This window comes from Oncorhynchus gorbuscha, linkage group LG16, assembly GCF_021184085.1.
Source record: "Oncorhynchus gorbuscha isolate QuinsamMale2020 ecotype Even-year linkage group LG16, OgorEven_v1.0, whole genome shotgun sequence".
NCBI classification, from domain to species: Eukaryota; Metazoa; Chordata; class Actinopteri; order Salmoniformes; family Salmonidae; genus Oncorhynchus; species Oncorhynchus gorbuscha.
This window is the reverse complement of record NC_060188.1, coordinates 34295857-34323300: the sequence shown is the minus strand read 5'-3', so window position 1 is coordinate 34323300 and position 27444 is coordinate 34295857. Positions and strand designations below refer to the sequence as shown.

The 27444-nt window shown below is 42.2% G+C and overlaps 3 protein-coding genes across 5 annotated transcripts; 1 reads left to right on the top strand and 2 right to left on the bottom strand.

Moving 5' to 3' along the window:
• Positions 1-118: 118 nt before the first annotated feature.
• Positions 119-6126, bottom strand: LOC123999707 (nuclear factor of activated T cells 2 interacting protein). The gene is made up of 9 exons (XM_046305712.1): positions 5930-6126; positions 5201-5314; positions 4777-4831; positions 4221-4338; positions 3499-3582; positions 3086-3338; positions 1580-1724; positions 789-904; positions 119-560 (listed from the first exon to the last, which is right to left on the bottom strand). The coding sequence occupies exons 1-9, from the start codon at positions 5939-5941 to the stop codon at positions 399-401; spliced, it is 1059 nt and encodes a 352-aa protein (XP_046161668.1). The 5' UTR covers positions 5942-6126; the 3' UTR covers positions 119-398.
• Positions 6127-15062: 8936 nt separating this feature from the next.
• LOC124000645 (SAGA-associated factor 29) lies at positions 15063-23513 on the bottom strand. Of its 3 annotated transcripts, none has more exons than XM_046307176.1 (10): positions 23411-23513; positions 21548-21621; positions 18129-18204; positions 17440-17512; positions 17028-17092; positions 16755-16884; positions 16371-16517; positions 16183-16218; positions 15872-16034; positions 15063-15606 (listed from the first exon to the last, which is right to left on the bottom strand). In XM_046307176.1, the coding sequence occupies exons 2-10, from the start codon at positions 21611-21613 to the stop codon at positions 15490-15492; spliced, it is 873 nt and encodes a 290-aa protein (XP_046163132.1). In that variant the 5' UTR covers positions 21614-21621; positions 23411-23513; the 3' UTR covers positions 15063-15489. The 3 variants fall into 3 exon arrangements, with proteins under 3 accessions (XP_046163132.1, XP_046163133.1, XP_046163134.1); XM_046307177.1 differs by having other exon boundaries at positions 23405-23484; XM_046307178.1 differs by lacking the exon at positions 23411-23513 and adding an exon at positions 22011-23376.
• Positions 23514-25830: 2317 nt separating this feature from the next.
• Positions 25831-27215, top strand: nupr1b (nuclear protein 1b). The gene is made up of 3 exons (XM_046306653.1): positions 25831-26074; positions 26296-26433; positions 26712-27215. The coding sequence occupies exons 1-2, from the start codon at positions 25975-25977 to the stop codon at positions 26421-26423; spliced, it is 228 nt and encodes a 75-aa protein (XP_046162609.1). The 5' UTR covers positions 25831-25974; the 3' UTR covers positions 26424-26433; positions 26712-27215.
• Positions 27216-27444: the final 229 nt, after the last annotated feature.

Genomic DNA, 27444 nt, shown 5'->3' with positions numbered 1-27444 from the left:
ACTTACAGTCATGTGTGCATACATTCTACGTATGGGTGGTCCCGGGGATCGAACCCACTACCCTGGCGTTACAAGCGCCATGCTCTACCAACTGAGCTACAGAAGGACCACCCATCTTTCCATCCTTTTTTTGTTTGTTGTGTCCATCGCATATACAACTAAATCATCTATGACAGGGGTTCTCAAACATTTCCTTAGGGACCTCCAGCCGTTTCATGTATTTTAACTAGATCAGCTAACACACCTGATTAAAATGGTTAACTAATCAAGTCCTTGGCTAGGTGAATCAGGTGAGTTAGTATAGGGCTACAACACAATTTTGAAACGTCTGTTGAAACGTCTGGGGATCCCAGAGAAGAGGTTTGAAAACCACAGCTCTATGAAAATACCACAGGTGTTTACACCCACACCTCAATGACATCCCCGTCCTCCATGTCCAACTGGGAGGGCGTCTGGCTGTGGACGACCTTTGACCCGTCAAACTGGAAGCGCACCTTGCGTCTGGCATCCACGGACATACTGGACACATACTGGGAGAGAATGGAGCCCAGGGGGGCATCCTGAGGAAGAGAGTGAGGGAGGGAGCGAGAGAAGAATGAGAGATGCGAGAGAAGGGGAAAATGAGAGTAAGGGAATTAGGATCTATTCTTTATGAACAGTTGAGAAGAAAAGGTGAGTTTAAGACCAAGGTTGTACTCCAAACAGCTTTGTTCCCTCTGCCCTTGAACCTTACACCTTTGTGCTCAACCCCAAATTCTTAATTGTGAGAAATGTTGGATAATGCTCACTTTGTGTAGGGAATATTCCTGTGCTGAGCCTTTCTCCTTGGCCTGCAGTCGCACAGTGAGCATGTCACCACTTTGCTCAGACTCGTGTTTATCATCTGCTGCTATGACAACACAGTCTGACAGAAGGGAGGGCAAGGTTAATACAACAGCACAGAAAAGAGGGTTTGTGATCAAACATTGAGAGTGGAGTTGCTGCCATAAATTATGAAGCATTTCATTAGAACACTGTTTCTCAACTTGTGGCTGTAAAAATGAAATAAAATTATTCTCCAGTCTGAACTTAAACGACTTAAATCAGCTAGAAAGTACGTAGAAATTATAATGAATTTAAATATATATATATATAATTCAATCTCAGATTATTATTATTTTCAATATAGAGCTATTAGCAGCACTATTTTGGTAGATTTTTGAGTCTCAAACCAGTTTATCATCATTCTTCATCAAGAATATGGTCAACATTTTATCATTGACAATGAAACAGGTGGGAATGTTCCCTTGTCATATAATTGCTACATTTACATACAATATAGCATAAAAATAGTTTTCCAGATTTGGTGACTAGCATTTCATTGTTTAGTGTAGAAAGCAATCTAATACAAAAGCACTCTTTTTACGCAATGCTAATATTGGGTTGTGACTCAGACAACCTGGTTCAATTTGTTTCCCGAGGCAACACCAGTTGTGAACCACTGCATTAGAAGGTGAGGTGCGACACTTTCCCCATTGTAACGACTGTGTGACATCCAAGTGTGCATCACACTAATGTACGCCACTATGAGTCATCTCACCTATGATGTCAGCGATGCCCAGGCCCAGCTCATTGGCTGTGGAGTGGACAGGAAGCTCTATGTCTCTCCTCAGTAACAGGATGCGGGAGGGCGGTACTTTGAGCTTGACTGACAGCTGCTCCACCGCTTTGCTCAGAGGCACCGTCTGGGAAAGAAGAGCCTCAAGTTAGGAACTAGAAGAAACTTCCAGTGTACCCGTGTAGTAGCGGTGGCTTACTTTAGCTAAGCTAACGTGATGATGAGTAACCTTGCCCGACACCAGAAAACTTGTGTTAGCGCCCCCTGAGTTAATAACACTAAAGGCTTTAGCTTAGTAGGCTTTGAGGATTCAAAAGCAGTCACACTCATCACAATGCATCACATCCGGCTGTGACTGATCTCAGTTCTGGCACACTCAGAAGTCTCCTGATTCTTGCAATAAAAATTACACTGTTGCCAAGGTAACGGTTTTCCTAATTGAATTTCATAACTATACTGAACAAAAATATAAACACAACATGCAACAATTTTACAGTTCACTTAAGGACATTAGTCAATTTAAATAAATTAACTAAGCCCTAAACTATGGATTTCCCAACTGGGTAGGGGTGCAGCCATGGGTTGGCCTGGAAGGGCATAGGCACACCCACTTTAGAGCCAGGCCCACCCACTGTCGAACCATGTCCAGTCAATCAGAATGAGTGTTTCCCCACAAAAGGCCTTTATAACAGACATAAATTCTCCCCAGTTTCATCAGCTGTCCGGGTGGCTGATCTCAGACAATCCCACAGGTGAAGAAGCCAGATGTGAAGGTCCTGGGCTGGCATGTTTACACATGGTCTGTGGTTGGGAGGTTTGTTTGACATACTGCCAAATTCGCTAAAACAAAGTTGGAGGCAGCTTATGGTAGAGAAATGAACATTACATTATCTGGCAAAAGCTCTGGTGGACATTCCTGCAGTCAGCATGCCAATTGCACACTCCCTCAAAGCTTGAGACATCTGTGGCATTGTGTTGTATGACAAAATTGCACATTGGCTTTTTATTGCCCCCAGCACAAAGTGCACCTGTGTAATGATCATGCTGTTTAATCAGCTTCTTGATATGCCACACCTGTCAGATGGATAGATTCTCTTGGCAAAGGAGAAAAGTTCACTAACAGGGATGTAAACAAATTTGTGTACAACATTTGAGAGAAATAAGCTTTTTGTGCGTATGAAACAATTCTGGGATCTTTTGGGACGAACACTCTACATGTTGCATTTATATTTTTGTTCAGCATACATTCAGCCTGAATTGAACACAAAAGCCCTCTTTGATCCTCTAGATGAAGTCTCTGTTAAAGGAGATTTTTAGTCCAGGAATATATTTACTCTGAATCTGGGAAACTGGCCCCTAGAAGTTAATGTCCAAAACCAACCCTGGACCACCAGTTAATGACAACCTACATCTTTAACCTGAATCACGACACACTCACTTGAGCATCACTATGACACAACAGGAAGTGGTGCTCTTCCTGATTCTTACAGTTAACACAGGGATCTTGTAGAGGTCTGTCCGGCTGCGGAACTTGAGGGCGATCTCTCTGGATGTCAGGGGGCTGTGGTCTTGGGAGGGGGCGAGGGGCTGGCTCCTAGGCCGGGAGTTTGGGGACACAAGGATGATATCATCATCGTCGTACTCCGTGAGAGGAGGGGAGTGGCAGCCGCGGCGTCCAGACCGCTCCTTGGCCTCGGGAGAGAGGAGAGAGCCCACAGCCTTTAGCTTTCTGTTGATCTCTCTGAGAGTGAGAGGGAGAGAGAAAGAAAGAAAGAGAGAAAGAGAGAGCCACCGGGGACAGGCGTAGAGAGACCAATAAAGTGACTGGTGATGATATTGTAATTGCATTACTGAAAGGGCATTGTATTTCTGTCTCGGACATAGACAAAACATCAACTCACAGAATCTTTCGATTGGCCCGATTGGATACTTTGACAAAAGGGCTGCCTGGAGGTGGGGGTGGAGAGGGGGAACGGATGTCTACCCTGAGAGAGAGAGAGCATTTTAGGGGGGGGGGGGGTGAAGAGGTTACTACACTAAGAATTGTGAGCCGCTCTGGCTCGCACAAGCCAAAGCTCTTGCAAGGCTACTTACTTAAACTAAGTATTTGTTAAAGATTCACTACGCAGAAATCGGCCACTATTTCCTGGTTGCTAAAATTCTAATTAGTTTGCCTAATTTCAGTTTGTGTGACAAAATAAGCAAGTATAGTGTAGAGAATCATTATACCATCTAAACCGCTGTGAAATATATTTTCCATAACCAAAAATGTTGTATTTTCAGCAGTTTGAAGTTGGTGTGCAAAACTGAAAGTAAAAAAAAACACAAAAACAAAAGAACAGGGAGCATAGAAATAGCACACATAGAACAGATTTTGTGCTTCTTAGACTTGCTTTCCATGAAAATGACAGCTCTATAACACACATGTGAATTTGGTCAAGTCCCCAAAAAAGTTAAATATTGCAGCTTTAAAACCATACTTGAAATATTGTACATAAATACAAATTAAATGCACTACTGCCACCTTCTGGTTGCCTGGGGTAGTACAAAAACATGCTACATATACAGTAAACACAGTAAATGAAAGCAGGGCAGAGTACACCTTTAGCAGCAAGTAACTCACAGATCTTTGTCCTCTGGCTCAGACTCATCCTCTGAGTCATTCAAGGTAATGATGTTTGGCTTCTTTTTCTTTGAGGGTGGAGACTTGGCCCACAAACTGACCTCCTCTGCATTGTCACCTAGGTAGAGAAATCAAATTTGGGTGGGCATAATTTGTGGAACGTTCCAACAGGAATCTGTTCCAAAAACTTCATAAATAACAAGGTTGTCAAACAATAACGCATAGAAAGTTGTATAGCGGCCGAATAAGATACCGGGTAGGGAGTGGGCAATTTCATAAAGTTTTTACTCACCACATTTATTCTGAAAAATGTCTATGGACAAACATTAAGAATAAGCTACGTGGTGAGTTGATGCCTATTCGGCAGCTCGTTAGCGAGGTGAATTGATCATGCTACTTGGTTGGCAACCTTGCAACCTTTGTAACAGAATCTTGTTGGAACGTTCCAGAAATTAAACCCACCCATCAAACTCCATGTTCAGTTCAACAGACATGAATTGAACAGGAATTAACTAGTAGCAGAACAGACCTCTGTCAGTCCGTCTGTAGTTCATACCTGCGTTAACGTCACAGGCGAAGAGAGTTGGATTCAGCTGTAAGCTGCTGTTCACCTACAAACATAAATACAAAATGACCCGTATTTGGTAATGAAATAGATTTTACAAATAGCCCAGCCCCGTTGCATTGGCAAGGCAAAACATCTGTGAGGGAGTTTTGCAATTGTTCATCTGCAGCAGTTGATGTACATATCCAAATATGTGTGTGGATGGGATCAATCTACTTTGAAACACTCAGGCAACACACCGATACAGAGAATCACAGACACATAGACCTTGCCAGTCAATAAAATCATTAAAGCAAATTTAAATAGAATTGACTATGCCGGTAGCAGAGTAGTAAAAAAATTCACACCATAGAATTTGAATAATTAAATAGGAACAGGAATATGACTCATTTAATAGGATCTCTATGGGCCACACCTTGTTCGAGTAGATAGGCACGGTGGTAATAGACGAGGGGTCGATGATACGACGCCGTTTGGGTTGAGGCTTCACGGGGGCGTTCGACTCAAGGTCGCTGTCACTGTCAGAATTCTGAACGAAGGGGGGAGATCACACACACACGCACGCAGTAAGCTTTGATCAATGCCTTACATGCTGAATTAACGTTACTGTAAGTTGGATAAACTTGTAAACATTTGACAAACTAGCGAACTTTCATCGATGACACCATACACCCTTCAAATTAAAATATGGACCTCGAAGCCAGTTCTCTTGCTTTTTTTCTCTCCATTCTTCCCATCTAATCAGCGACTGATATGGGTGCAATTCATTATCAGGTAGAACAGAAAACAAAGCAGTAGTCCGGACCTCGTGAGGTAAGATTTGAATACCCCTGCCATACACCAACCATCTCACTCAGCATGTCTAGTTTGATCGGCCCAAAAACAGCCGGTTGGGGGCGGCTGGCTTGGTTAGAATTTAGCATAAACATAGCATATTATGCACGCAAATGATGAAAATAAACATTGACGCTAGCAGCACAAGTAAACCTAGCTATCTTATGCTAGCACAGATCGCGCTAATTGTTTTAGCTAGCTGTCTACTCGAGTAAAGACTCGTTTGCATACTTTTGTGCTAGATTGCTTTCTACACTAAACGAGCTTATCGGTGATAACTTTTCTTTTGGACATCCTGGAAAATATTTACCACTTCAGCCATTGTTTCCCTCCAATGTGATGATTTCACCAACCAATCGCAGTGTTTTCTGGGGGGAGGTTGTGACCTCGTTCTGGACCAATCATCTGTGGGAAGAAGACGTGGTCGTAGCTTTTCTAAACCCAGGGACGCGTCATCGCATGTCTCAGAGTTTCTAAATCCATAGGCGCAATATTGCAAGACTTCTGGGAACGCTTACGAAACAGACCAAACAGACTAGGCCGGGGTTCGGGGTATTTGAAGTCCATAAGATAGGTGATAAGTTCTTCCTTAGTTGTTCGTTTTATCTAAAGGCACAACCTAGATTCGAGCCAATGTCCTAGGTAGTTGAACATGTTATCAGCGGTGGAAAAATAACCCAATTGTCATACTTGATAGGAAATTACTCAAAAGTGAAAGTCACCCAGTAACATACTACTTGAGAACAAGTCTAAAAGTATTTGTTTTTAAGTAAACTTAAGTATCATAAGTAAGTGTAATGGACATTTTTTTACTTAAGTATCAAAAGTAATAAGTATACATAATTTCCCGAGTGCCGCAGCTGTCTTTTTTATTTTTTATTATTTAACCTTTATTTAACAAGGCAAGTTAGTTTAAGAACAAATTCTTATTTACAATGACGGCCTACCCTGGCCAAACCCGACAAAACATAAAAAATTAATCAAATATAAATATAGGACAAAACACACACACGACGAGAGAGACAATACAACACTACATAAAGAGAGACCTAAGACAAAAACATAGCAAGGCAGCAACATATGACAACACAGCATGGTAGCAAAATAACAACAACATGGTAGTAGCACAAAACATGGTACAAATATTATTGGGGATAGACAATAGCACAAAGGGCAAGAAGGTAGAGACAATAATACATCACACAAAGCAGCCACAAATGTCAGTAAGAGTGTCCATGATTGAGTCTTTGAATGAAGAGATTGAGATAAAACTGCTCAGTTTGAGTGTTTGTTGCAGCTCCTTCCAGTCGCTAGCTGAAGCGACCTAGGGATGTGTGTGCTTTGGGGACCTTTAACAGAACATGACTGGCAGAACGGGTGTTGTATGTGGAGGATGAGGGCTGCAGTAGATCTCTCAGACAGGGAGGAGTGAGGCCTAAGAGGGTTTTATAAATAAGCATCAACCAGTGGAGTGGGTTTTGCGACGGGTATACAGAGGTGACCAGTTTACAGAGGAGTATAGAGTGCAGTGATGTGTCCTATAAGGAGGTGGCAAATCTGATGGCCGAATGGTAAAGAACATCTAGCCGCTCAAGAGCACCTTTACCTGCCGATCTATAAATTATGTCTCTGTAATCTAGCATGGGAAGAATGGTCATCTGAATCAGGGTTAGTTTGGCAGCTGGGGTGAAAAAGGAGCCATTACGATAGAGGAAACCAAGTCTAGATGTAACTTTAGCCTGCAGCTTTATATGTGCTGAGAGAAGGACAGTGTACCATCTAGCTATTCTTCCAAGTATTTGTATGAGGTGACTACCTCAAGCTCTAAACCCTCAGAGGTAGTAATCACACCGGTGGGGAGAGGGGCATTCTTCTTACCAAACCCCAGGACTTTTGTTTGGAGGTGTTCAGAACAAGGTGAAGGGTAGAGAAAGCTTGTTGGACACTAAGAAAGCTTTGGTGTAGAGCATTTAACACAACATCCGGGGAGGTGCCAGCTGAGTATAAGACTGTATCATCTGCATATAAATTGATGAGAGAGCTTCCTACCGCCTGAGCTATGTTGTTGATGTAAACTAAGAAGAGCGTGGAGCCTAGGATCAAGCCTTGGGGTACTCCCTTGGTGATAGGTAGTGGCTGAGAAAGTAGATTTTCTGACTTTATACACTGCATTCTTTGAGAGAGGTAGTTAGCAAACTAGGCCAAAGACCCCTCATAGACACCAATACTCCTTAGCCGGCCCACAAGAAAGGAATGGTCTACCGATTGGCCAAGTCAATAAAATTAGCAGCACAACATTGCTTAGAATCAAGTGCAATGGTGACATCATTGAGGACCTTTAAGGTTGCAGTGACAGATCCATTAATGAGCAGAAACCAGATTGCAGGTCTAAGGCACTGCATCTCCGTGCTAGAGGCGTCACTACAGACCCTGGTTCGATTCCAGGCTGTATCACAACCGGCCATGATTGGGAGTCCCAAAGGGTGGCGCACATTTGGCCCAGAGTCGTCCAGGTTACGGTTTGGCCGGGGAAGGCCGTCATTGTAATTAAGAATTGGTTCTTAATTGACTTGCATAGTTAAATAAAGGTTAAATAAAAAAAATATAAAAAACATTTCAAATTCCTTATATTAAGCAAACCAGATGGCACAATTGTTCGTGTTTTTAACATTTACGGATAGCCAGGGGCACACTCCAACACTCAGACATTATTCAGAAACAAAGCATTTGTGTTTAGTGAGTTGCCAAATCAGAGGCAGTATAGATGACCAGGGATGTTCTCTTGATAAGTGTGTGAATTGGTCCATTTCTGCCAAGCATTCAAAATATAACGAGTACTTTTGGGTGTCAGGGAAAATGTATGGAGTAAGAAGTACATTGTTTTCTTTAGGAATGTAAGTGAAGTAAAAGTTGTCAAAAAATATAAATAGTAAAGTACAGATACCCCAAAAACTACTTAAGTAGTACTTTAAAGCAGGGTCATAACTTTCACTGGGGACATGTCCCCCTCACATTCAGAAATTGCATTTGTGTCCCTCCTACTAGTTTTGTCATTGGAATGTGATACAAAACGAGGCAACGGTGTGGTTTAGGACCATGCGGACGCCTCCGAGTGGTCGGGTAGGCTGTTTGGAGTAATAATGATGTAATAACTATGTCCCCCCTACTTTTAAAACCAAAGTTGTGCCCCTGCTTTAAAGTATTTTTTTACATAAAGTACTTTACACCACCGCATGTTATTACTCCAACCTCGTGAAATGTGCAAACTGACATTTTTTGTCAAAAACAACTTTATATAGAAGGAGTGCCATTGATTTGAAGGCCTGCACATGCTCAGTTTGGCACGAGACGATCGCTAGACCCGGTGACGTGTTTCTATGTATGAGCTTTGCTAGCCAACGTCGCTATGACATTGCCTACAAATGTGCTTCTTTATGCTGTACTGTATTTTGTTCTGTTCTGGCCCTGGTTTCAGAAAAACATCTTAAGGCTAAGTTAATCGTTAGAACTATCCCATGGTTCTAATTAGCCTAATTAAGATGCTTCATCTTAGAACCAAATGATGTGCTTGCTTTCAGGGACAAAGGAAAAACACTACTATATTTCATCTTCAATCATTTAAGAAAAATTTCATTACAGTCTACTCTATATTCTAACAATATGGTTGTACAAGATTTGTGTAAGATTCCCAGCCACTCACCACTCGTTAGTAAATCCAACAAAATGTTAAAAACACTTTTCATGTGTACCCAAAAAGAGCTCAGTATCTATGCTGCAATAGTTTTCGTGTCGGGGGGCTAGGGTCAGTCTGTTATATCTGGAGTATTTCCCCTGTCTTATCTGGTGTCCTGTGTGAATTTAAGTACGCTCCCGCTAATTCTCTCTCCTTTTCTCTCTTTCTCCTTCTCCCACTTCTCTTGGAGGACCTGAGCCTTAGGACCATGCCTCAGAACTACCTGGCCTGATGACTCCTTGCTGTCCCCAGTCCACTTGGTCATGCTGCTCCAGTTTCAACTGTTCTGCCTGCAGCTATGGAAACCTGACCTGTTCACTGGACATGCTACCTTGTCCCGGCCTTCTTCAGACTAGTTGAGTATCTGGAGCATCAGCATTTGTAGGTTCAATTACAGGCTCAAAATGGCCAGAAACAAATAACTTTCTTCTGAAACTCATCAGTCTATTCTTGTTCTGAGAAATTAAGGCTATTTCATGTAAGAAATTGCCAAGAAACTGAATATCTCGTACAATGCTGTGTACTACTCCCTTCACAGAACAGCGCAAACTGGCCCTAACCAGAATAGAAAGAGGAGTGGGAGGCCCCGGTGCACAACTGAGCAAGAGGACAAGTATATTAGTGTCTAGTTTGAGAAACAGATGCCTCACAAGTCCTCAACTGGCAGCTTCATTAAATAGTACCTGCGAAACACCAGTCTCAACGCCAACAGTGAAGAGGCGACTCCGGAAAATGTCTAAGTGACCCCAAACTTTTGAACGGTAGTGTGTGTGTATTTGTATACAGTTGAAGTCTGAAGTTTACATACACTTAGGTTGGAGTCATTAAAACTTGTTTTTCAACCACTACACAAATTTCTTGTTAACAATCTATAGTTTTGACAAGTCAGTTAGGACATATACTTTGTGCATGACACAAGTCATTTTCCAACAATTGTTTACAGACAGATTATTTCATTTATAATTCACCGTATCACAATTCCAGTTGGTCAGAAGTTTACATACACTAAGTTGACTGTGCCTTTAAACAGTTTGGAAAATTCCAGAAAATGTCATGGATTTAGAAGCTTCTGATAGGCTAATTGACATAATTTGAGTCAATTGGACCTGTGTACCTGTGGATGTATTTCAAGACCGACCTTCAAACTCAGTGCCCTTTTGCTTGACATCATGAGAAAATCAAAGGAAATCAGGCAAGACCTCAGAAAAAAATGGTAGACCTCCACAAGTCTGGTTCATCCTTCAGGCAATTTCCAAATGCCTGAAGGTACCACGTTCATCTGTACAAACAAAACAAACGCAGCTGTCATACTGCTCAGGAAGGATACGCGTTCTGTCTAACTAGAGATGAGTGTACTTTGGTCCGAAAAGTGGACCTCCACAAGTCTGGATCATCCTTGGGAGCAATTTTCAAGTGCCTGAATGTAACACATTCATCTGTACAAACAATATTACGCAAGTATAAACACCATGAGACCACACAGCCGTCCTACCGCTCAGGAAAGAGACGCGCTCTGTCTCCTAGAGAGGAAGGTACTTTGGTGCAAAAAGTGCAAATCAATCCCAGAACAGCAGCAAAGGACCGTGTGAAGATGCTGGACGAAACAGTTACGAAAGTATCTATATCCACAGTAAAACAAGTCTTATATTGACATAACCTGAAAGGCCGCTCAGCAAAGAAGAAGCCACTGCTCCAAAACCGCCATAAAAAAGCCAGACTACAGTTTGCATCTGCACATGGGGACAAAGATCATACTTTTTGGAGAAATGTGGCCAAACAGAAACTCTTTTGCCATAATGACAATCGTTATGTTTGGAGGGAAAGGGGGGGGGGCTTGCAAAACAGAACATTATCCCAACCGTGAAGCACGGGGGTGGTAGCATCATGTTGTGTGGGTGCTTTGCTGCAGGAGGGACTGGTGCTCTTCACAAAATAGATGGCGTCATGAGGAAGGAAAATTATGTGGATATATTGAAGCAATCTCAAGACATCAGTCAGGAAGTTAAAGCTTGGTCACAAATGGGTCTTCCAAATGGTCAATGACCATACTTCCAAAGTTGTGGCAAAATGGCTTAAGGACAACAAAGTCAAGGTATTGAAGTGGCCATCACAAAGCCCTGACCTCAATCCTATAGAAAATGTGTGGGCAGAAGGGAAAAAGCGTGTGCGAGCAAGGAGGCCTACAAACCTGACGCAGTTACAACAGCTCTGTCAGTAGGAATGGGCCAAAATTCACCCAATTTATTGTGGGAAGCTTGTTAAAGGCTACCCAAAACGTTTGACCCAAGTTAAACAATTTAAAGGCAATGCTACCAAATACTAATTGAGTGTCTGTAAACTTCTGGCCCACTGGGAATGTGATGAACGTAAAAGCTGAAATAAATCATTATCTCTACTATTATTCTGACATTTCACATTCTTAAAATAAAGTGGTGATCCTAACTGACCTAAGACAGGGAATTTTTATTAGGATTAAATGTCAGGAATTGTGAAATACTGAGTTTAAATGTATTTGGCTAAGGTGTATGTAAACCTCCGACTTCAACTGTTTGTAAACTCAGCAAAAAAATAAACATCCCTTTTTCAGGACCCTGTCTTTCAAAGATAATTCGTAAAAATAACTTCACAGATCTTTGTTGTAAAGGGTTTAAACAATGCTTGTTCAATGAACCTGTCACGAGTCCGACCGAGGGTGGTTTCCCTTCCTGGTCGGGTGGCGCTCGGCGGTCGTCGTCACCGGCCTATTAGCTGCCACTGATTGTCTTTCCTCCCCCTCCTTGTATGTTTATTGGTAGCACCTGTTGGTGTATGATTAGTTTGTCTTTATTAGACAGCCGGCCCGCCTGGTTGTTGTGCAGGATTAATGATTGTAACCTTCGGCTCTAATGTAGAGGAACATGTTTGTTCCTGGTCATGAAATTTCAGTTGTACCTTTCTCATTCCCCGTGTTTGGGGCCGTTATTATTGTGAGCACCCTGTGGTGCGTTGGTGCATTAAAAGAGCACAGCCTTGCACTCTCTGTCTCCTGCGTCTGACTCCACACCCACGACACCCGGAGCATTACAGAACCATAAACAATTAATGAACATGCACCTGTGGAATCGTCGTTAAGACACTAACAGCTTACAGACGGTAGGAAATTAAGGTCACAGTTATGAAAACATAGGACACTAAAGAGGCATTTATACTGACTCTGGAAAAATGCCCAGGGTCCCTGCTCATCCGTGTGAACATGCCTTAGGCGTGCTGCAAGAAGGCATGAGGACTGCAGATGTGGTCAGGGCAATAAATTGCAATGTCTGTACTGTGAGACGCCTAAGACAGCACTACAGGGAGACCAGACGGGCAGCTGATTGTCCTCGTAATGGCACACCACGTGTAACAACACCTTCACAGGATCAGTACATCTGAACAGCCCACTTGCGGGACAGGTACAGGGTGGCAACAACTGCCCAAGTTACACCAGGAACGCACAATCCCTCCATCAGTCCTCAGACTGTCCACAATAGGCTGAAAGCGGCTGGACTGAGAGCTGGACTGAGCTGTTGTAAGGCTGGTCCTCACCATACATCACCAGCAACAACAACACCTATGGGCACAAACCCACTGTCGCTGGACCAGACAGGACTGACAAAACGAATTGCTGTTTTGTCTCACCAGGGGTGATGGCCAGACTCGGTTTATCGTCGAAGGAATAAGCGTTACACCGAGGCCAGTACTCTGGAGTGAGATCGTTTTGAAGGTGTGGGGTCCGTCATGGTCTGGGGCGGTGTGTCACAGCATCATCGGACTGAGCTTGTTGTCATTGCAGGCAATCTCAACGCTGTGTGTTACAGGGAAGACATCCTCCTCCCTCATGTAGTACCCTTCCTGCAGGCTCATCCTGACATGACCCTCCAGCAATGCCACCAGCCATACTGCTTGTTCTGTGTGTGATTTCCTGCAAGACAGGAATGTCAGTGTTCTGCCATGGCCAGCGAAGAGCCCGGATCTCAATCCCACTGAGCAAGTCTGGGACCTGTTGGATCGTAGGGTGAGGGCTAGGGCCATTCTCCCCAGAAATGTGCGGGAACTTGCAGGTGCCTTGGTGGAAGAGTGGCGTAACATCTCACAGCAAGAACTGGCAAATCTGGTACAGTCCATAAGGAGGAGATGCACTGCAGTACTTAATGCAGCTGGTGGTCACACCAGATACTGACTGTTACTTTTGATTTTGACCCCCCTTTGTTCAGGGACACATTATGTTCTTACAAATATTTACACGTTAAGTTTGCTGAAAATTTATGCAGTTGACAGTGAGAGGACAATTATTTTTTTGCTGAGTTTATGTATGTGTACAGTACCAGTCAAAGGTTTGGACACCTTTGCCTTGATGACAGCTTTGCACACTCTTGGCATTCTCTCAACCAGCTTCACCTGGAATACTTTTAAGCAGTCTAGAAGGAGTTCCCACATATGCTGAGCACTTGTTGGCTGCTTTTCCTTCACTCTGCGGTTCAACTCATCCCAAACCATTTCAATTGGGTTGAGGTCGGGTGATTGTGGAGGCCAGATCATGATGCAGCACTCCATCACTCTCCTTCTTGGTCAAATAGCCCTTACACAGCCTGGAGGTGTGTTGGGTCATTGTTCTGTTGAAAAACAAATGATAGTCCCACTAAGCGCAAATCAGATGGGATGGTGTATCGCTGCAGAATGCTGTGGTAGCCATGCTGGTTAAGTGTGCCTTGAATTCTAAATAAATCACAGACAGTTTTACCAGCAAAGCATTCCCACACCACCTCCTCCATGCTTCACGGTGGGAACCACATATGCGGAGATCATCCGTTCACCTACTCTGCGTCTCACAAAGCCATAGAGGTTGGAACCAAAAATAACAAATTTGGACTCAGACCAAATGATAGATTTCCACCGGTCTAATGTCCATTGCTCATGTTTCTTGGCCCAAGGAAGTCTCGTCTTCTTATTGGTATCCTTTTAGTAGTTGTTTCTTTTCATAAATTAGACCATGAAGGCCTGATTCACACATTCTCCTCTGAACAGTTGATGTTGAGATGCGTCCGTTACTTGAACTACATGAAGCATTTATTTGGGCTGCAATTCCTGAGGCTGGTAAACTTAATGAACTTATCCTCTGCAGCAGAGGTAACTCTGGGTCTTCCTTTCCTGTGGCGGTCCTCATGAGAGCCAGTTTCATCATAGTGCTTGATGGTTTTTGCGACTGCACTTGAAGAAACATTCAAAGTTCTTGACATTTTCCAGATTGACTGACCTTCATGTCTTAAAGTAATGATGGACTGTCGTTTCTCTTTGCTTATTTTAGCTGTTCTTGCCATAATATGGACTTGGACTTTTACCAAATAGAGCTATCTTCTGTATACCACCCATGCCTTGATTGGCTGAAATGCATTAAGGAGACATTTCACAAATTAACTTTTACCAAGGCACACCTGTTAATTGAGATGCATTACAGGTGGCTACCTCATGAAGCTGGTTGAGAGAATGCCAAGAGTGTGCAAAGCTGTCATCAAGGCAAGGGGTGGCTACTTTGAAGAATCTCATGTGTAATATATTTTCATTTGTTGAACAATTTTTTGGTTAATACAGAAGAATCTCTCCCGTGTGTTATTTCATTATTATACAATGTAGAAAATAGTACAAATAAAGAAAAAACCCTTTAATGAGTAGCTGTGTCCAAACATTTGACTGGTACTGTATATAAAAAAAACATTTATTCTTACTCAGTGTCCATAGTCAACATACAAATTTGAACAAAAAAACATTTGTGTACATTTTTTTAATTTTTTTTTTACATCTCACATGCAGCAAAGCCCGTTCCACAAGAAGCATAGTCATGTCACCACCAGGCCAATACAGACAGAACAGAGCACAGAACATCCTGCACGTCTCACGATGATCAAACAGGTGAGCCATGATAACACACCGTTGGATATCAATACAACTCCCTAGATTGACTGAGCCTCACAGATAGCTGCCCAAACCTGCCCTCAGTGTGTCCATACGTTGTGGCTTGGGTATGGAACCCATTGTTATTCTGAGGAGAGGGGTGGTTGGAAACACTTGTCTACACAGCATCTTCAGTCCCCTTGATTTCGACTGACTCCATCTTCTCTTCTTTACTTCTTTTTGTTCTCTTTGCAGGCCACCACGTATCTCTGCGCTACGTTGAGGGGCGGGGAGTAGCCGTCTGCGTACGACGTGTCCTCAAACAGCACTGAGTAGTCGTCCTGGGGCTGGGAGGGCAGAGAGAGCATGGTGGTTAGTGGAGAGAACAGGGTTCACTGATTTGGGGTCAGTTTAGCATTTGCACCACTAATGATTAAGGTTAGAATTGATGGAGGGGAAGCTGCCAAGCGAGGGGCCTGCCTGGATGCAGGGTTTGGTGTACAGTAACATTATCTCCAACTGAACGAGCTTCATGTAGTTTCGTCGTCAAATAAAATGTATTCAAATGACATCAATCAGCCCCCCCCCCCCCCCCCCCTTTCCTTGTCTCACCCGGTGTGGGTGTGTGTGGATGAGGGCTCTGTAGAAGCAGGTGGTCTGGGGGTAGAGGGCCAGCACCAGCTGGTCTTTACTGAACAGGGCCTCCGGGTCCGTCTCGGGGTTGGCCTTCCACTGGGGCAGGGGGATGATACGCCGCCTGCTCAGGGTGTGTCTCCTGGAGGAGGAGGACGGATGATTGGGGGGGGGGAGTGTAGATTAGATAATTGTCATATCCGAGGTAAGATTTTCAGGGCATAAAATATCATGTACTACAAGACAAAATAGTAGGAAGAGAAATATAGAAAATGAAGACAATGACTTACTCTTTTCCTTCCTCATCAATGTCATCCACTTCGTACCTGAAGGACAGAGCAGAAGAATACAACTCAAAACAGTCTGTGTTGAAGCTGATTGGCTAAAGGTGTTAAAGGCTGTATCTGATTGGTAACAGTGGGATAATGGCTGTACTTGATTGGCTAGCAGTGGCTGGAGCTGATTTGCTGATAGTTACTTGTTGGCGGAGTGGCTGTAGCTGACCACCTCGGCCAGGATCCACTGTTCGTCTCCGTCCACGGCCTTGACCCGCGCTGCCACCTTGTCCCCCTGCTTGGCCACGTAGTCACTGCTGGCTGGCATCGCCCCACACAGGGGAGGAGGACTGGAGAGGAGGAGGAGAGGGGGATACAAGGAAGGGTGGAGGGGTTTAGGGGCGGGGGGAGTAATATAGTAATGGAGGACAGAAAAAAAGGGGCAGGTGGAAGAAAAGAGGGAGAGGTACTGAACTTGAACTGTGCACAATAAGAACACAGATTCTCATTTACCGTTGTAAAACATTTTGCTATGTTGTGCAGTACTGAACAGGGCCCAGGAGAGAGACTGAATCATCAGACCCTACCTGTCTCCTGGCTTGCCGATCCACAGCGGGAGCGTCATGGCTGACTGCTGGAGCAGTGTCATCAACACCCCCCTCCGCATGGTCTTCCTGGGGGGGTCATTGTCGCTGTTCACCCCTGCCATCTTAGCCGCTGGGGGAGAGGAGAGAGGAGGAGATAGTGAAGCATGGGCTGCATCTCAATAGTACACAGTGGCTTCTTCTCCTCGTCTCCTCTCCTTCCTAAATAGGATGTAGGCTATTATGAGAATTCAGTCACGGCCATACTCGCCTTACCTATTCGCCTCTCCTCCAATAAGGATTTGATCTCTGCAATTTTGTCGAGGGCATGACGAAGAATACTGTGGGAGAGAGAGTGGTGCCCGAGTTATTACTTTGGAATGGAGCTGGACTTATTTACTCCACATGGTGGCGATGATTTCTGAACGCAAGACTAAAACACATCTAATCACTGAACTACCACAGTTGCATAGGTGAAAGGAAACACTACATGAAATGGCTTACACCAAACCTATCATGTCAGATCAGCAGACACCCCAAGGGACATAGTGGAAGGGGCATAGGGATGTCAGTGTAGGCTTCCCTGATGAAGACAGCTTGTCTGTCAAAACGTTGGTTATTAAATTATTGCATCTGAGCTCCTTCAGTGGGCGGCTCGCCTTTTCCTTTTCAAGTGTAGGCTACCGACCTGCACTCTGCCTCAGCGTCTGCTCTGGCTGTGGTGTAGAGTCCCCTCAGCTTAGTCCGGTAATAAGGAGAGGCTGGGGGAGATAGGGACAAGAATAACACCTTATTACACTCTGTGTGTGTGTGTGTGTGTGTGTGTGTGTGTGTGTGTGTGTGTGTGTGTGTGTGTGTGTGTGTGTGTGTGTGTGTGTGTGTGTGTGTGTGTGTGTGTGTGTGTGTGTGTGTGTGTGTGTGTGTGTGTGTGTATATATTGTGTGTGTGTATATATTGTGTGTGTGTGTGTGTGGGGGGGGGGGTTGTCTTTCCTTGTGGGGATCTAAAATCCCCAAAAGGATAGTAAAATAAAGAACATTCTCCCTCATGGGACGTCCCCATGAGAACAAAGGCTATTTTAATCTTAGGGTTTAGGGTTAGGGTTACAATTAGGGTTAGGATAAGAGGTTAGTGGTAAGGTTTAGGGTTACAAGTAAGGGTTAGGTTTAGGGGTCAGGGAAAACAGGATTTTGAATGGAAATTCATTTTAAGTCCCCACGAGGTTGGAAGAACATACCGTGTGTGTGTGTGGGGCAAAGAGTTCGCCAGACGACACATGAATAGAAACGGTGTGTAACTGTAATGTGAAGAGTTCTAAAATAGTGTTGCAGTGTTGATGGACAAAGGGGAATGTGGGGAGGCGAGGTAGAGGCTCACTCTTGTTCTCAGTCTGCATCCTCTCATGTGTTTTCTGGATGTTGAGCAGGTTGTGTTCACTGCGCGACCGCTCCTCCTGAAAAAGAGAAGGAAAGGGACTCATATTACAATGTGGTTGTTGCACAGGTGCAACATGACGCAGCATATCAGCAAGAATAACATGTTATGTGCACACAAAATATCAATGTATTACACTGATGTATGTTTTGGCAATGAGATTTAATTTGATCTCTGCATATCATTCCTATTCTGCATTGCTTAGGTATCTCTTTTTTTTAAAGAAATAAAATATTTTATGGGGTAGATCAGCTTTAATATTGCAGATAGATTGTAGCTTCCATCAATGTAATTGTCTGCATCACTTCCAATCGCCCACATATTGTTTTTGCAAATAAATATATAAATATACAAACACACACTTGAAGTCGGAAATGTACATACACCTTAGCCAAATACATCTAAACTCAGTTTTTCACAATTCCTGGCATTTAATCCTAGTAAAAAATCCATCTTAGGTCAGTTAGGATCACCACTTTATTTTAAGAATGTGAAATGTCAGAATAATAGTAGAGAGAATGATTTATTTCAGCTCTTATTTCTTTCATCACATTCCCAGTGGGTCAGAAGTGTACATACACTCAATTAGTATTTGGTAGCATTGAATTTAAATTGTTTAACTTGGGTCAAACATTTTGGGTAGCCTTTAACAAGCTTCCCACAATACGTTTGGTGTATTTTGGCCCATTCCTCCAGACAGAGCTGGTGTAACTGAGTCAGGTTTGTAGGCCTCCTTGCTCACACACGCCTTTTCAGTTCTGCCCACACATTTTCTATAGGGTTGAGGTCAGGGCTTTGTGATGGCCACTCCAATACCTTTACTTTGTTGTCCTTAAGCCATTTGCCACAACTTTGGAAGTATGCTTGGGGTCATTGTCCATTTGAAAGACCCATTTGCGACCAAGCTTTAACTTCCTGACTGATGTCTTGAGATGTTGCTTCAATATATCCACATAATTTTCCTCCAGTCCCTCCTGCAGCAAAGAATCCACACAACATGATGCTGCCACCCACGTGCTTCACAGTTGGGATGGTTGCGTCGGCTTGCAAGCCTCCTCCTTTGTCCTCCAAACATAACGATGGTCATGTCGATATAGGACTCGTTTTACTGTGGATACAGATACTTTTGTACCCGTTTCCTCCAGCATCTTCACAAGGTCCTTTGCTGATGTTCTGGGATTGATTTGCACTTTTCGCACCAAAGTACGTTCATCTCTAGGAGACCGAACGCGTCTCCTTCCTGAGCGATATGACGGCTACGTGGTCCCATGGTGTTTATACTTGAGTACTATTGTTTATACAGATGAACGTGGTACCTTCAGGTGTTTGGAAATTGCTCCCAAGGATGAGCCAGACTTGTGGAGGTCTACAATTTTTCTTCTGACGTCTTGGCTGATTTCTTTTGCTTGTCCCATAATGTCAAGCAAAGAGGCACTGAGTTTGAAGGTTGGCCTTGAAATACAGCAACAGGTAGACCTCCAATTGACTCAAATGATGCCAATTAGCCTATCAGAAGCTTCTAAAGCCATGACATCATTTTATGGAATTTTCCAAGCTGTTTAAAGGCACAGTCAACTAAGTGTATGTAAACTTCTGACCCACTTGAATTGTGATACAGTGAAGTAAAATATCATGCACAAAGTCGATGTCCTAACCGACTTGCCAAAACTATAGTTTGTTAACAAGAAATTTGTGGAGTGGTTAAAAAACAAGTTTTAATGACTCCAACCTAACTGTATGTAAACCTCTGACTTCAACTGTAAACACACACACATATATATCTTTAAAAAATATATATTTCCTTTATTACCCTCCTACCCTACCACCCCTCCCCCAATTGGAGCAAACAACAACACATATGGGTGGGTTAATCCTAGATTCATTTAAACCATGTTGGTGCAATGTTGGTGCCTTAGGCCTGTCTTTCCAGTTTATACATACTATATATATTTCATGGACACAGTCTATTTTATACATTTTATTGTTTTAACTTGTCATTCCTCTACCCTCAACCTCTCCCATATATTTCTGATGTCCATCCGGTTTGGTTCGGTTCTATTTGTCATATCTTTCAAAAAAGTTCTTAAAAGTTGTTATACGTTTTACGGGCACAGTATGTTTTATATTAGTTATCTTGTGGTTATTAGTTCCAAAACAAGCGACATATGGACAGTACCAAAACAAATGATCTAATGATTCTGCCTCTTCGCAGCATAATCTGCAGAGCTGGGAAGGTTGTATCCCCCATACAAATAACATTCTGTTCATTGCAAGATATAGTAAAATAATTTAAATGGAAAAATTCTAAGTTTTGAATCCGGCGTTGTTTTGCATATCAGTTCATAAACCGTGTGCCATGGAATCGGTACATCAAAAATCCCCTTTTCAATCTATATGGCACAGCTGTACATTCTTTGGTCCTTAAATGAAACTGATATACTTTTTTATTTATCACAATTTTCTTTAACCAATTATGGTCTTTAATGCAGGTCCAACAGACAAGTTCCTTATTTTTCCCCCCTTCCACTTTCCTATTCCATTGTTGCTGTGTTTTGGTTAGCTGCATGTATGACATAACTCCACCAGTCGTATTTAGGATATCATTTACGAAGATTATACCTTTTATTGATTTTTTTTTGTAAAAAGTAGTTTAAACAAAATCATTTAGTATATTTGAGTTTAACAACAATATTTGTAGTATTATTTGTTCTCTTTTCTGGTGGATTAAATTGAAATTGCAACCAACGTTCTATGGCTTGTTTTAAAAATAGCAATATTTGGGAGATGATTTCCTTTTCGAATAACTGAAAGTGAGAGGTTGTAATCTGAATAATGGCAAAATGGCCTTTCTTGAATATAAGGTGAAACATTCTTACTAATTTTCTAGAGAACCAGTTTGGATTTAAGTGTAACTTTTGTGTATGACTGCAGCCTTTATTGAGAGGACTAAATGCTTTAATATTTAATCATTTCTGCCCTCCAAATTCATATTCATTATATAAATAGGCCCGTTTCATTTTGTCTGGCTTGCCATTCCAAATCAAATTGAATATTTTTTTCTCATATAATTTAAAAACTGTTCGCTAGGTATAGGCAAGACTATAAGCAAATAGGTAAACTGGGATATGACTAAACTGTTTTCAGGGCAATTTCTTTTTATAGCTATTACATTACTCCCAAATGTGACTTTAATCCCTATGATGGTATGATGTAAAAATATGAGCCATAGGAGTCACGTGTGAATATTACTAGCTAGGTTGCTATTTATCATATAACCGTCCTCCACTGTGGCTCCTGAGTCACTGGTCAGCGCTCCTGATGACAACATCACTTGGGCGTAGCAATCATTCTTTGAGACTTACCTGCGTCTGCTTGATGAGTTGATGGAGCTCTGTTAAAAGCTCTGCGATTTTGGTGTCTGCCGACATGATTTTGCCTGTGGTAACGAAATGTCCAAAATGCATTCATCAAATTAGTTTCACTTGAGTTTAAGCAGTAACATGATAGACATGCCTTGCAGACATGATAGCTAGCCCGCAGATTCCTGTTTCAAATATTTTTATTAAACACACACAAGAATGGTGTATAGGTATACATGACAGGTATACAATTCTTATCTAAACATAAAAGAGCATACAGGAACAACAAGACCCAGAGTTCTGGGTGCAGAACAAATAATACAAAACACGACATACAAAACAAGGACACGTAGAAAGAAAGAGGGAAGATGTCCCCCCTATCCCCCATCTTCTCGATGAATCACTTTGGTCTAATGCTGCAGTTTTTCTCTAAATATCAAATAACTTCTGGGTAACAATTAAGTACCTTATTGTGACTGTTTTCAATTAAAATGCAAAAAACAAAAATAGCTTATTAGCAAATCGCAATTTCTTTAGCCAGATTTGTTGGGCAGGGAAAATGGAAAAATATCTGTTATCGGCAGAGAGGTTTGAAACTCACTCGCTTACTGAGGGGATTCGATTTATCTGGCCTGGGCGCCAGGATAGGTGTGTTTTGCAACGGGCAAAAGTTTATTGGATTTGTTTTGGAACCGGACTTTTGTTAAGACTGTCTGAGAGTGGTCTATGTGGGGCGGGGAAAACGGAAAACTAGCTGTTATTGACAGGGAGGTTTGGAACGCACTCGCTTACTGAGGGAATTCGATTAATCTGGCCTGGGCGCCCGGATAGGTGTGTTATTCAACGGCTGAATGTTGATTGCATTTGTTTTTGAACCGAGCTGCTTGAGCCATGTGCCCCGTTCAAAGCCCACGGCGAAGTTGGCTCAAAACAATAGTGACGTATTTTAAGCACGTGGAGTAATGAGTAGGATTCTGTGTTTTCACATTCAAAAGTGATTGCTTTTGATAAAAACACATTATCTGCCTTTCCAATAAAAACTAGTTTGAAAATTCAAACATACATTTTATGGAAAAGAGATGTATGTTACTGGATGATGTACCATGCTGCCTTTTTGACAACATGACCGGCATAGATCACTACTCAATTTTAGAAGGGTGCTCCCCACTAACCGCTTTCCCCATTCATGTCACGGGCCATAGGCCCGTGCCCGGCAGCTCAGCATAACCTAATACCGCCCATTGATCTATTAACTAATTTACCACCTAGTAATGTCACCAGGCAGGCAAAAACTCCATCCTACCAAATTTCAGGCTGAAATTTCAGGTCTTTTGAAAGAGCTCTTACACTAAAGCCATTATCATAATGTTCACAATATTATTCCAACTACATCGTGTGGGAATATCTATATATATACACAACTCAGGAAATCACATTTTTGACTGCAATGGGCCTTTAATCTAACTGTGATTGCGTTCCGACTCCAGTGCAGCTAAATGTAAACAAGTGTAACGGTAGTGTTGGAATCTTCTGGCTAACATAGCTAGCTAGCTAACAGTAAGGTTACATTACTAGGTAGTTTTATTGTTCGCAACGTACGTCACATTTACTTTGTACTTGCAAGTTGTCTGCAAGTTAGCTAACGTGGTCAGAACAAACATACTGCAGGAAGCTAGCCAGCTAAATTGTAAAAATCTAGCAAGCTAGCTTCGCTGGCTAAATAGCTAGCTAGCTAGCTTCTATGATGACTTAAACGTGATCTTTCCTTTTTATCAACCACCAGACGCAGTTTATTTTGTGGAGTAACGTTACATTTTGGTAAATTGTTATACAACATGTTTAGAACTATACATTTCCTACCTTTACCTTTGGTAGTTAGGTAGCTTGTTAGCTTTCATTCGTTTCAAGGCCTACTACGGACTGGCAGCGAGGACAAACCGTACTACCCCAAACGTTTGTCCTACGTGTCTTTCAATATTGTATCTCGGCCATAAACTGTATACAAATAAGGCCTCTCTCTACCATATGGGTGTTCTAATGTAAAAAAAAAATATATATATATATAATATGATATATATATATATATATAATATATATATATATATATATATATATATATATATATATATATATATATATATATATATATAATAATCACACGTAAATATAATTGTTTGAATTCGTTTAGTAAATGTTTACAACCCATGTAATTTACTTCTCCACTTTCATTCCATCTTCCAAACATCTCTCCTCAATGTTTACATATTGAAACATACAGACAGTTCTTTTGAGGCGTTCTCTTGTAAACACATTAAATCGGACTGTAAATGCTCTGTTCTTTTTCTGAAGCTTGTGTAAAATGTTCCGTCAGCAGAATTCTGCGAGGGAGTGGAGGGAGGTTTGGCCTCTGGAAACAAACACCAGCTATGAACACTAGGGTGAAGAAAACAGCTACGCAAACAGCAAAACAATCACTAAAAACTCAAACTCAATAGACAACTAATATGAATGTAAAGCTAGGTAGACAGTGCCCTAATGTAAAGCAATATATTGAATCTATTTGATATTACTAGTTAGGTGTGTGTGGAAGGGGGGCAAAGGGTGGTGAGGTGGAGATACTGAAAAGTTCATATTCAACACTGTCATAGAGAAAATGAGGTCGTAAAATGGACCATAGACAGATGCAGATAAGTGTTGGCTTATCTGCCATGTGTCTAAACTGTCTGGGACACTCTGTGCTGTTTATAATAATGTGTGTGCGTGTGTGTGAGTATTTGTGTGTTCAGTGTGTTTGTCGAGTGTAGGCTTAGTCACAGCTCATATGGGTAAGCTCATATTTCAGCAAATATTTATTGAACAGAGCGCCCACATGACTGAGAAATGCCAAGAAAGTGTGGAAGGAGGAGTCACAGAAAAAGTAAGGGGAGAAGGAGAAAAACAGTGAAATAAAAAACAGGAATGTTGTTAGACAACTGAGAGATAGCCATTTGAAAGGAAACAAGCACAAATGTAAGACATATGAATAGTGGGAGTGAAAGAGAGACTGGGAGAAAGAGAGAGTGAAGCCTAAACATGTCACCCCGCCCCTCTCAGCTCTTGACTCCAGTTTATGGCCAGTACAGTGCTGTTTATGACTGTTTATGGAGGCAGCGAGGGAAGTCAAACATGCCAAGAACTCTCTCCCTGCTTCAGTACGCCTGCGTCAAACCGTCCTTGCTCAAAAACAATTAGGTCATATCCAAAAGGACTGGCTTGTGGAATATTCAAGCCAGGCTTTAGGAGAAGAGGCTACTTTGAGAAGTTTTACTCATAGCTCCTGGTACAAGGCCTGTAATTTATTCGACAGCGTCGGAACATGAGTATATTTATGTGAGGGAAGGGCCTTTCCTCATTGTTTTCACAGATACAGACAGTCATGGGTTTATTTGTCATGACTACAGTCTGAATCACTCTATCTCGGACACACACACACATATATAATATAATATATATTCCTTTATGTAGGCCTACAGTACAACATACATTTACTTTCCCCTCTATTAACATGCACAGGTGAGAACACACACACAATGGGATTTCATGGGTGCTATAGAACTGCCATCAAAATGGGTTCAATGCCTACTGAACAATCAAAATCTGTCGAACAATTTAGCACTGTCACCAAAAGTTGGTTCCCCCTGCTCACATTCACACACCTCACCTTCAAGCACCCTTTGGATTGGCCTTGATAGACAAATGGAGGTCATACAAAGAAGGGGGGGGGGGGGCTGTTAGAAAACGTGAGAAGTGTGAGCTTTGAACCACAGGTGTTGATAAGACTGAAGGAAAAACATTGTTAATCTAATCTTTGTCTCCGAGGAGGGAGGAGTTGATAGGGCAGAGAAACCATGTCAGTGAAGGAAACTAGGTGCATTTAGAATTAAGAAAATAGTTAATTGCCCATGTAAAAATAAATTACCATTGGAAGATTACCAATAGAAAGAAAGGATAAAGCATAATTGTGCAATGGAATAGATTACACAAATACAAAAAGGCTACTAATAAAGAGAAAGACAACATGTACCACGAGATGTAGAGCAAATTAAATCAATAAAGGGCACCTGATGAAAATAAACAAACACGGGTGACCTTAAACTACAGTGACATATTTTATTGAAAGTTTGCGTCAAACATTTACCGAAAACTCATGCAACGTTCACTGACTCAGGCAAGGGGCAATGACTCATAACAAAACTGGGAGACATGGAGAAAGGGAGGAGCGACCATGCTTTATAAAGCACACGGGCAAGCGCATAAACCACTCATTTCGAGAGTTGAAAAAAAATAAAGACCCGTGTGGAAAATAACTGCTTTCTACGGTTGTTTTTGTTGCTGTCCGGCGAAAAGTTAGTGTTCAGTTTACTGTTTATCTGTTCAATAGAAGAGTCGCTATGTCAAGCTTCGTAGACGTGAAGAATGTTGAGCCAACTTACTTTGAAGAACAACACTATGACGAATATGAATACTATAACCTTTCAGAAAAATACACATGTAAGTATCAGTAATTTTTATACTTGTTTGTGCAATGGATTATCAAGTTACGACCACCAACTAATGGTCACCGCAAAGAATTGAAAAATACATTTCAAACTCCTCAACGTGTCGTAAGTGTCACATGTTGACCGCTATGACGTTGCATTGGGGGCAAGTGGGTGTGTTGTTATTGTTTTCAAAGTCTCTCAATCTGAACTGTGAACTCGCACTGTTTTCAGGTGGCACTAGCCGCAAGGGGCGGTCAAAGAAGGAAGCCAGCGACAATACCAACCGCCCCAACCCCGGAGGCCACGAGCGCAAGCTCGTAGAGAAACTTCAGAACACTGAAAAGAAAGCCAAGGCGTGAGTAAATGGAGGTAAGCCCCCCCACAATCTTTGGATACACTTCACATTTTTAAACATGAACTCTTTCATCTGGGGCTCAGGTGTGGGACTAAATTAAAAAGTTTGAGAAAGTGAATATTCAACATTTGATCTACAGTGAATTCTTTTTTTTGTATGCTTATTGGCCTACTAAATACTATTTTTAAAGCATTGTTTTGATCCTTTATCAGTAGTCTGTTCCTACCACCCTCATGTAGCAAACGGTCAAGTAGGCAGAATGTAACCAAAGTGCATTTATCTTTCCGTTCAGGACAAATCGGACGGCTAACCCTGGCAACCGACCATGGCCGCTTTGGCGACAAAACCAAATGGGCAGGCAGACGGTGAACTCTGCTGTAGAGGGAGGCGACTATGAGGACTGGTCACATGCTGCCAATGAGTTTGACTGTAGCTTCAGTGAAGGGAGATTTCAGTCCTCTCCTTCATAGAACTGATGGTACGGTGGGTGGGAGTGGCTCCCATATTGGTTGTTCACCTCATTCGTGGGTAGATCTCTGCTGAAGGTGATGTAGACCACTTGTGCAAGCGGCTTCTGAACAACCTTCCCAGCAAGTGGAGAGTAATGGGGGTGTTGGCAGGCTGCATTGCTTTTCAGTATCAATGTGGTATTGTTTTTAAGTCTTAATTGACGATGCTTGTCACTTAATGTTTTTATAAACCAAAGAGGTTCTGAAAATGTATTGATTTTTAAAAAGTGTCTGGAAAAAATAAATGCTTTCACAAAATACATTAAAAGTCTTGGTGTAAAGTGGTACTCCAGTCTCCTTTTCATGTCCATTTAACTCAATTTACTTAACAAAAGGCACATCTCAATAGGTGGTCCAGGTAAGTCACGACATAGCAGGGGGGAGGCTGACATCACAACTTTCCATCCAACCAACTCTTTGAATGCCCTATTCCTTGAAGTTTGCAGTCTAAACACTATTTTTCTTAACCTTTTTTTTAACCTTCTGGTGTGTGTAGTTTACTGTCTTCATACTCGG

Bases quoted from the DNA above. Each gene is read 5' to 3' on its own strand.
- nupr1b (XM_046306653.1), top strand. From the start codon at position 25,975: ATGTCAAGCTTCGTAGACGTGAAGAATGTTGAGCCAACTTACTTTGAA. The intron at 26,075-26,295 runs GTAAGTATCAGT...CACTGTTTTCAG, and splicing joins CCTTTCAGAAAAATACACAT to GTGGCACTAGCCGCAAGGGG.
- LOC124000645 (XM_046307176.1), bottom strand. From the start codon at position 21,613: ATGTCGGCAGACACCAAAATCGCAGAGCTTTTAACAGAGCTCCATCAA. The intron at 16,518-16,754 runs GTAGGGTCTGAT...CCTCCTCTCCAG, and splicing joins ATCGGCAAGCCAGGAGACAG to TCCTCCTCCCCTGTGTGGGG. The intron at 16,219-16,370 runs GTAACTATCAGC...TCTGTCCTTCAG, and splicing joins TACAGCCACTCCGCCAACAA to GTACGAAGTGGATGACATTG.
- LOC123999707 (XM_046305712.1), bottom strand. The intron at 3,583-4,220 runs GTGAGTTACTTG...TCTCTCTCTCAG, and splicing joins GAGCCAGAGGACAAAGATCT to GGTAGACATCCGTTCCCCCT. The intron at 905-1,579 runs GTGAGATGACTC...CCCTTCTGTCAG, and splicing joins GGGCATCGCTGACATCATAG to ACTGTGTTGTCATAGCAGCA.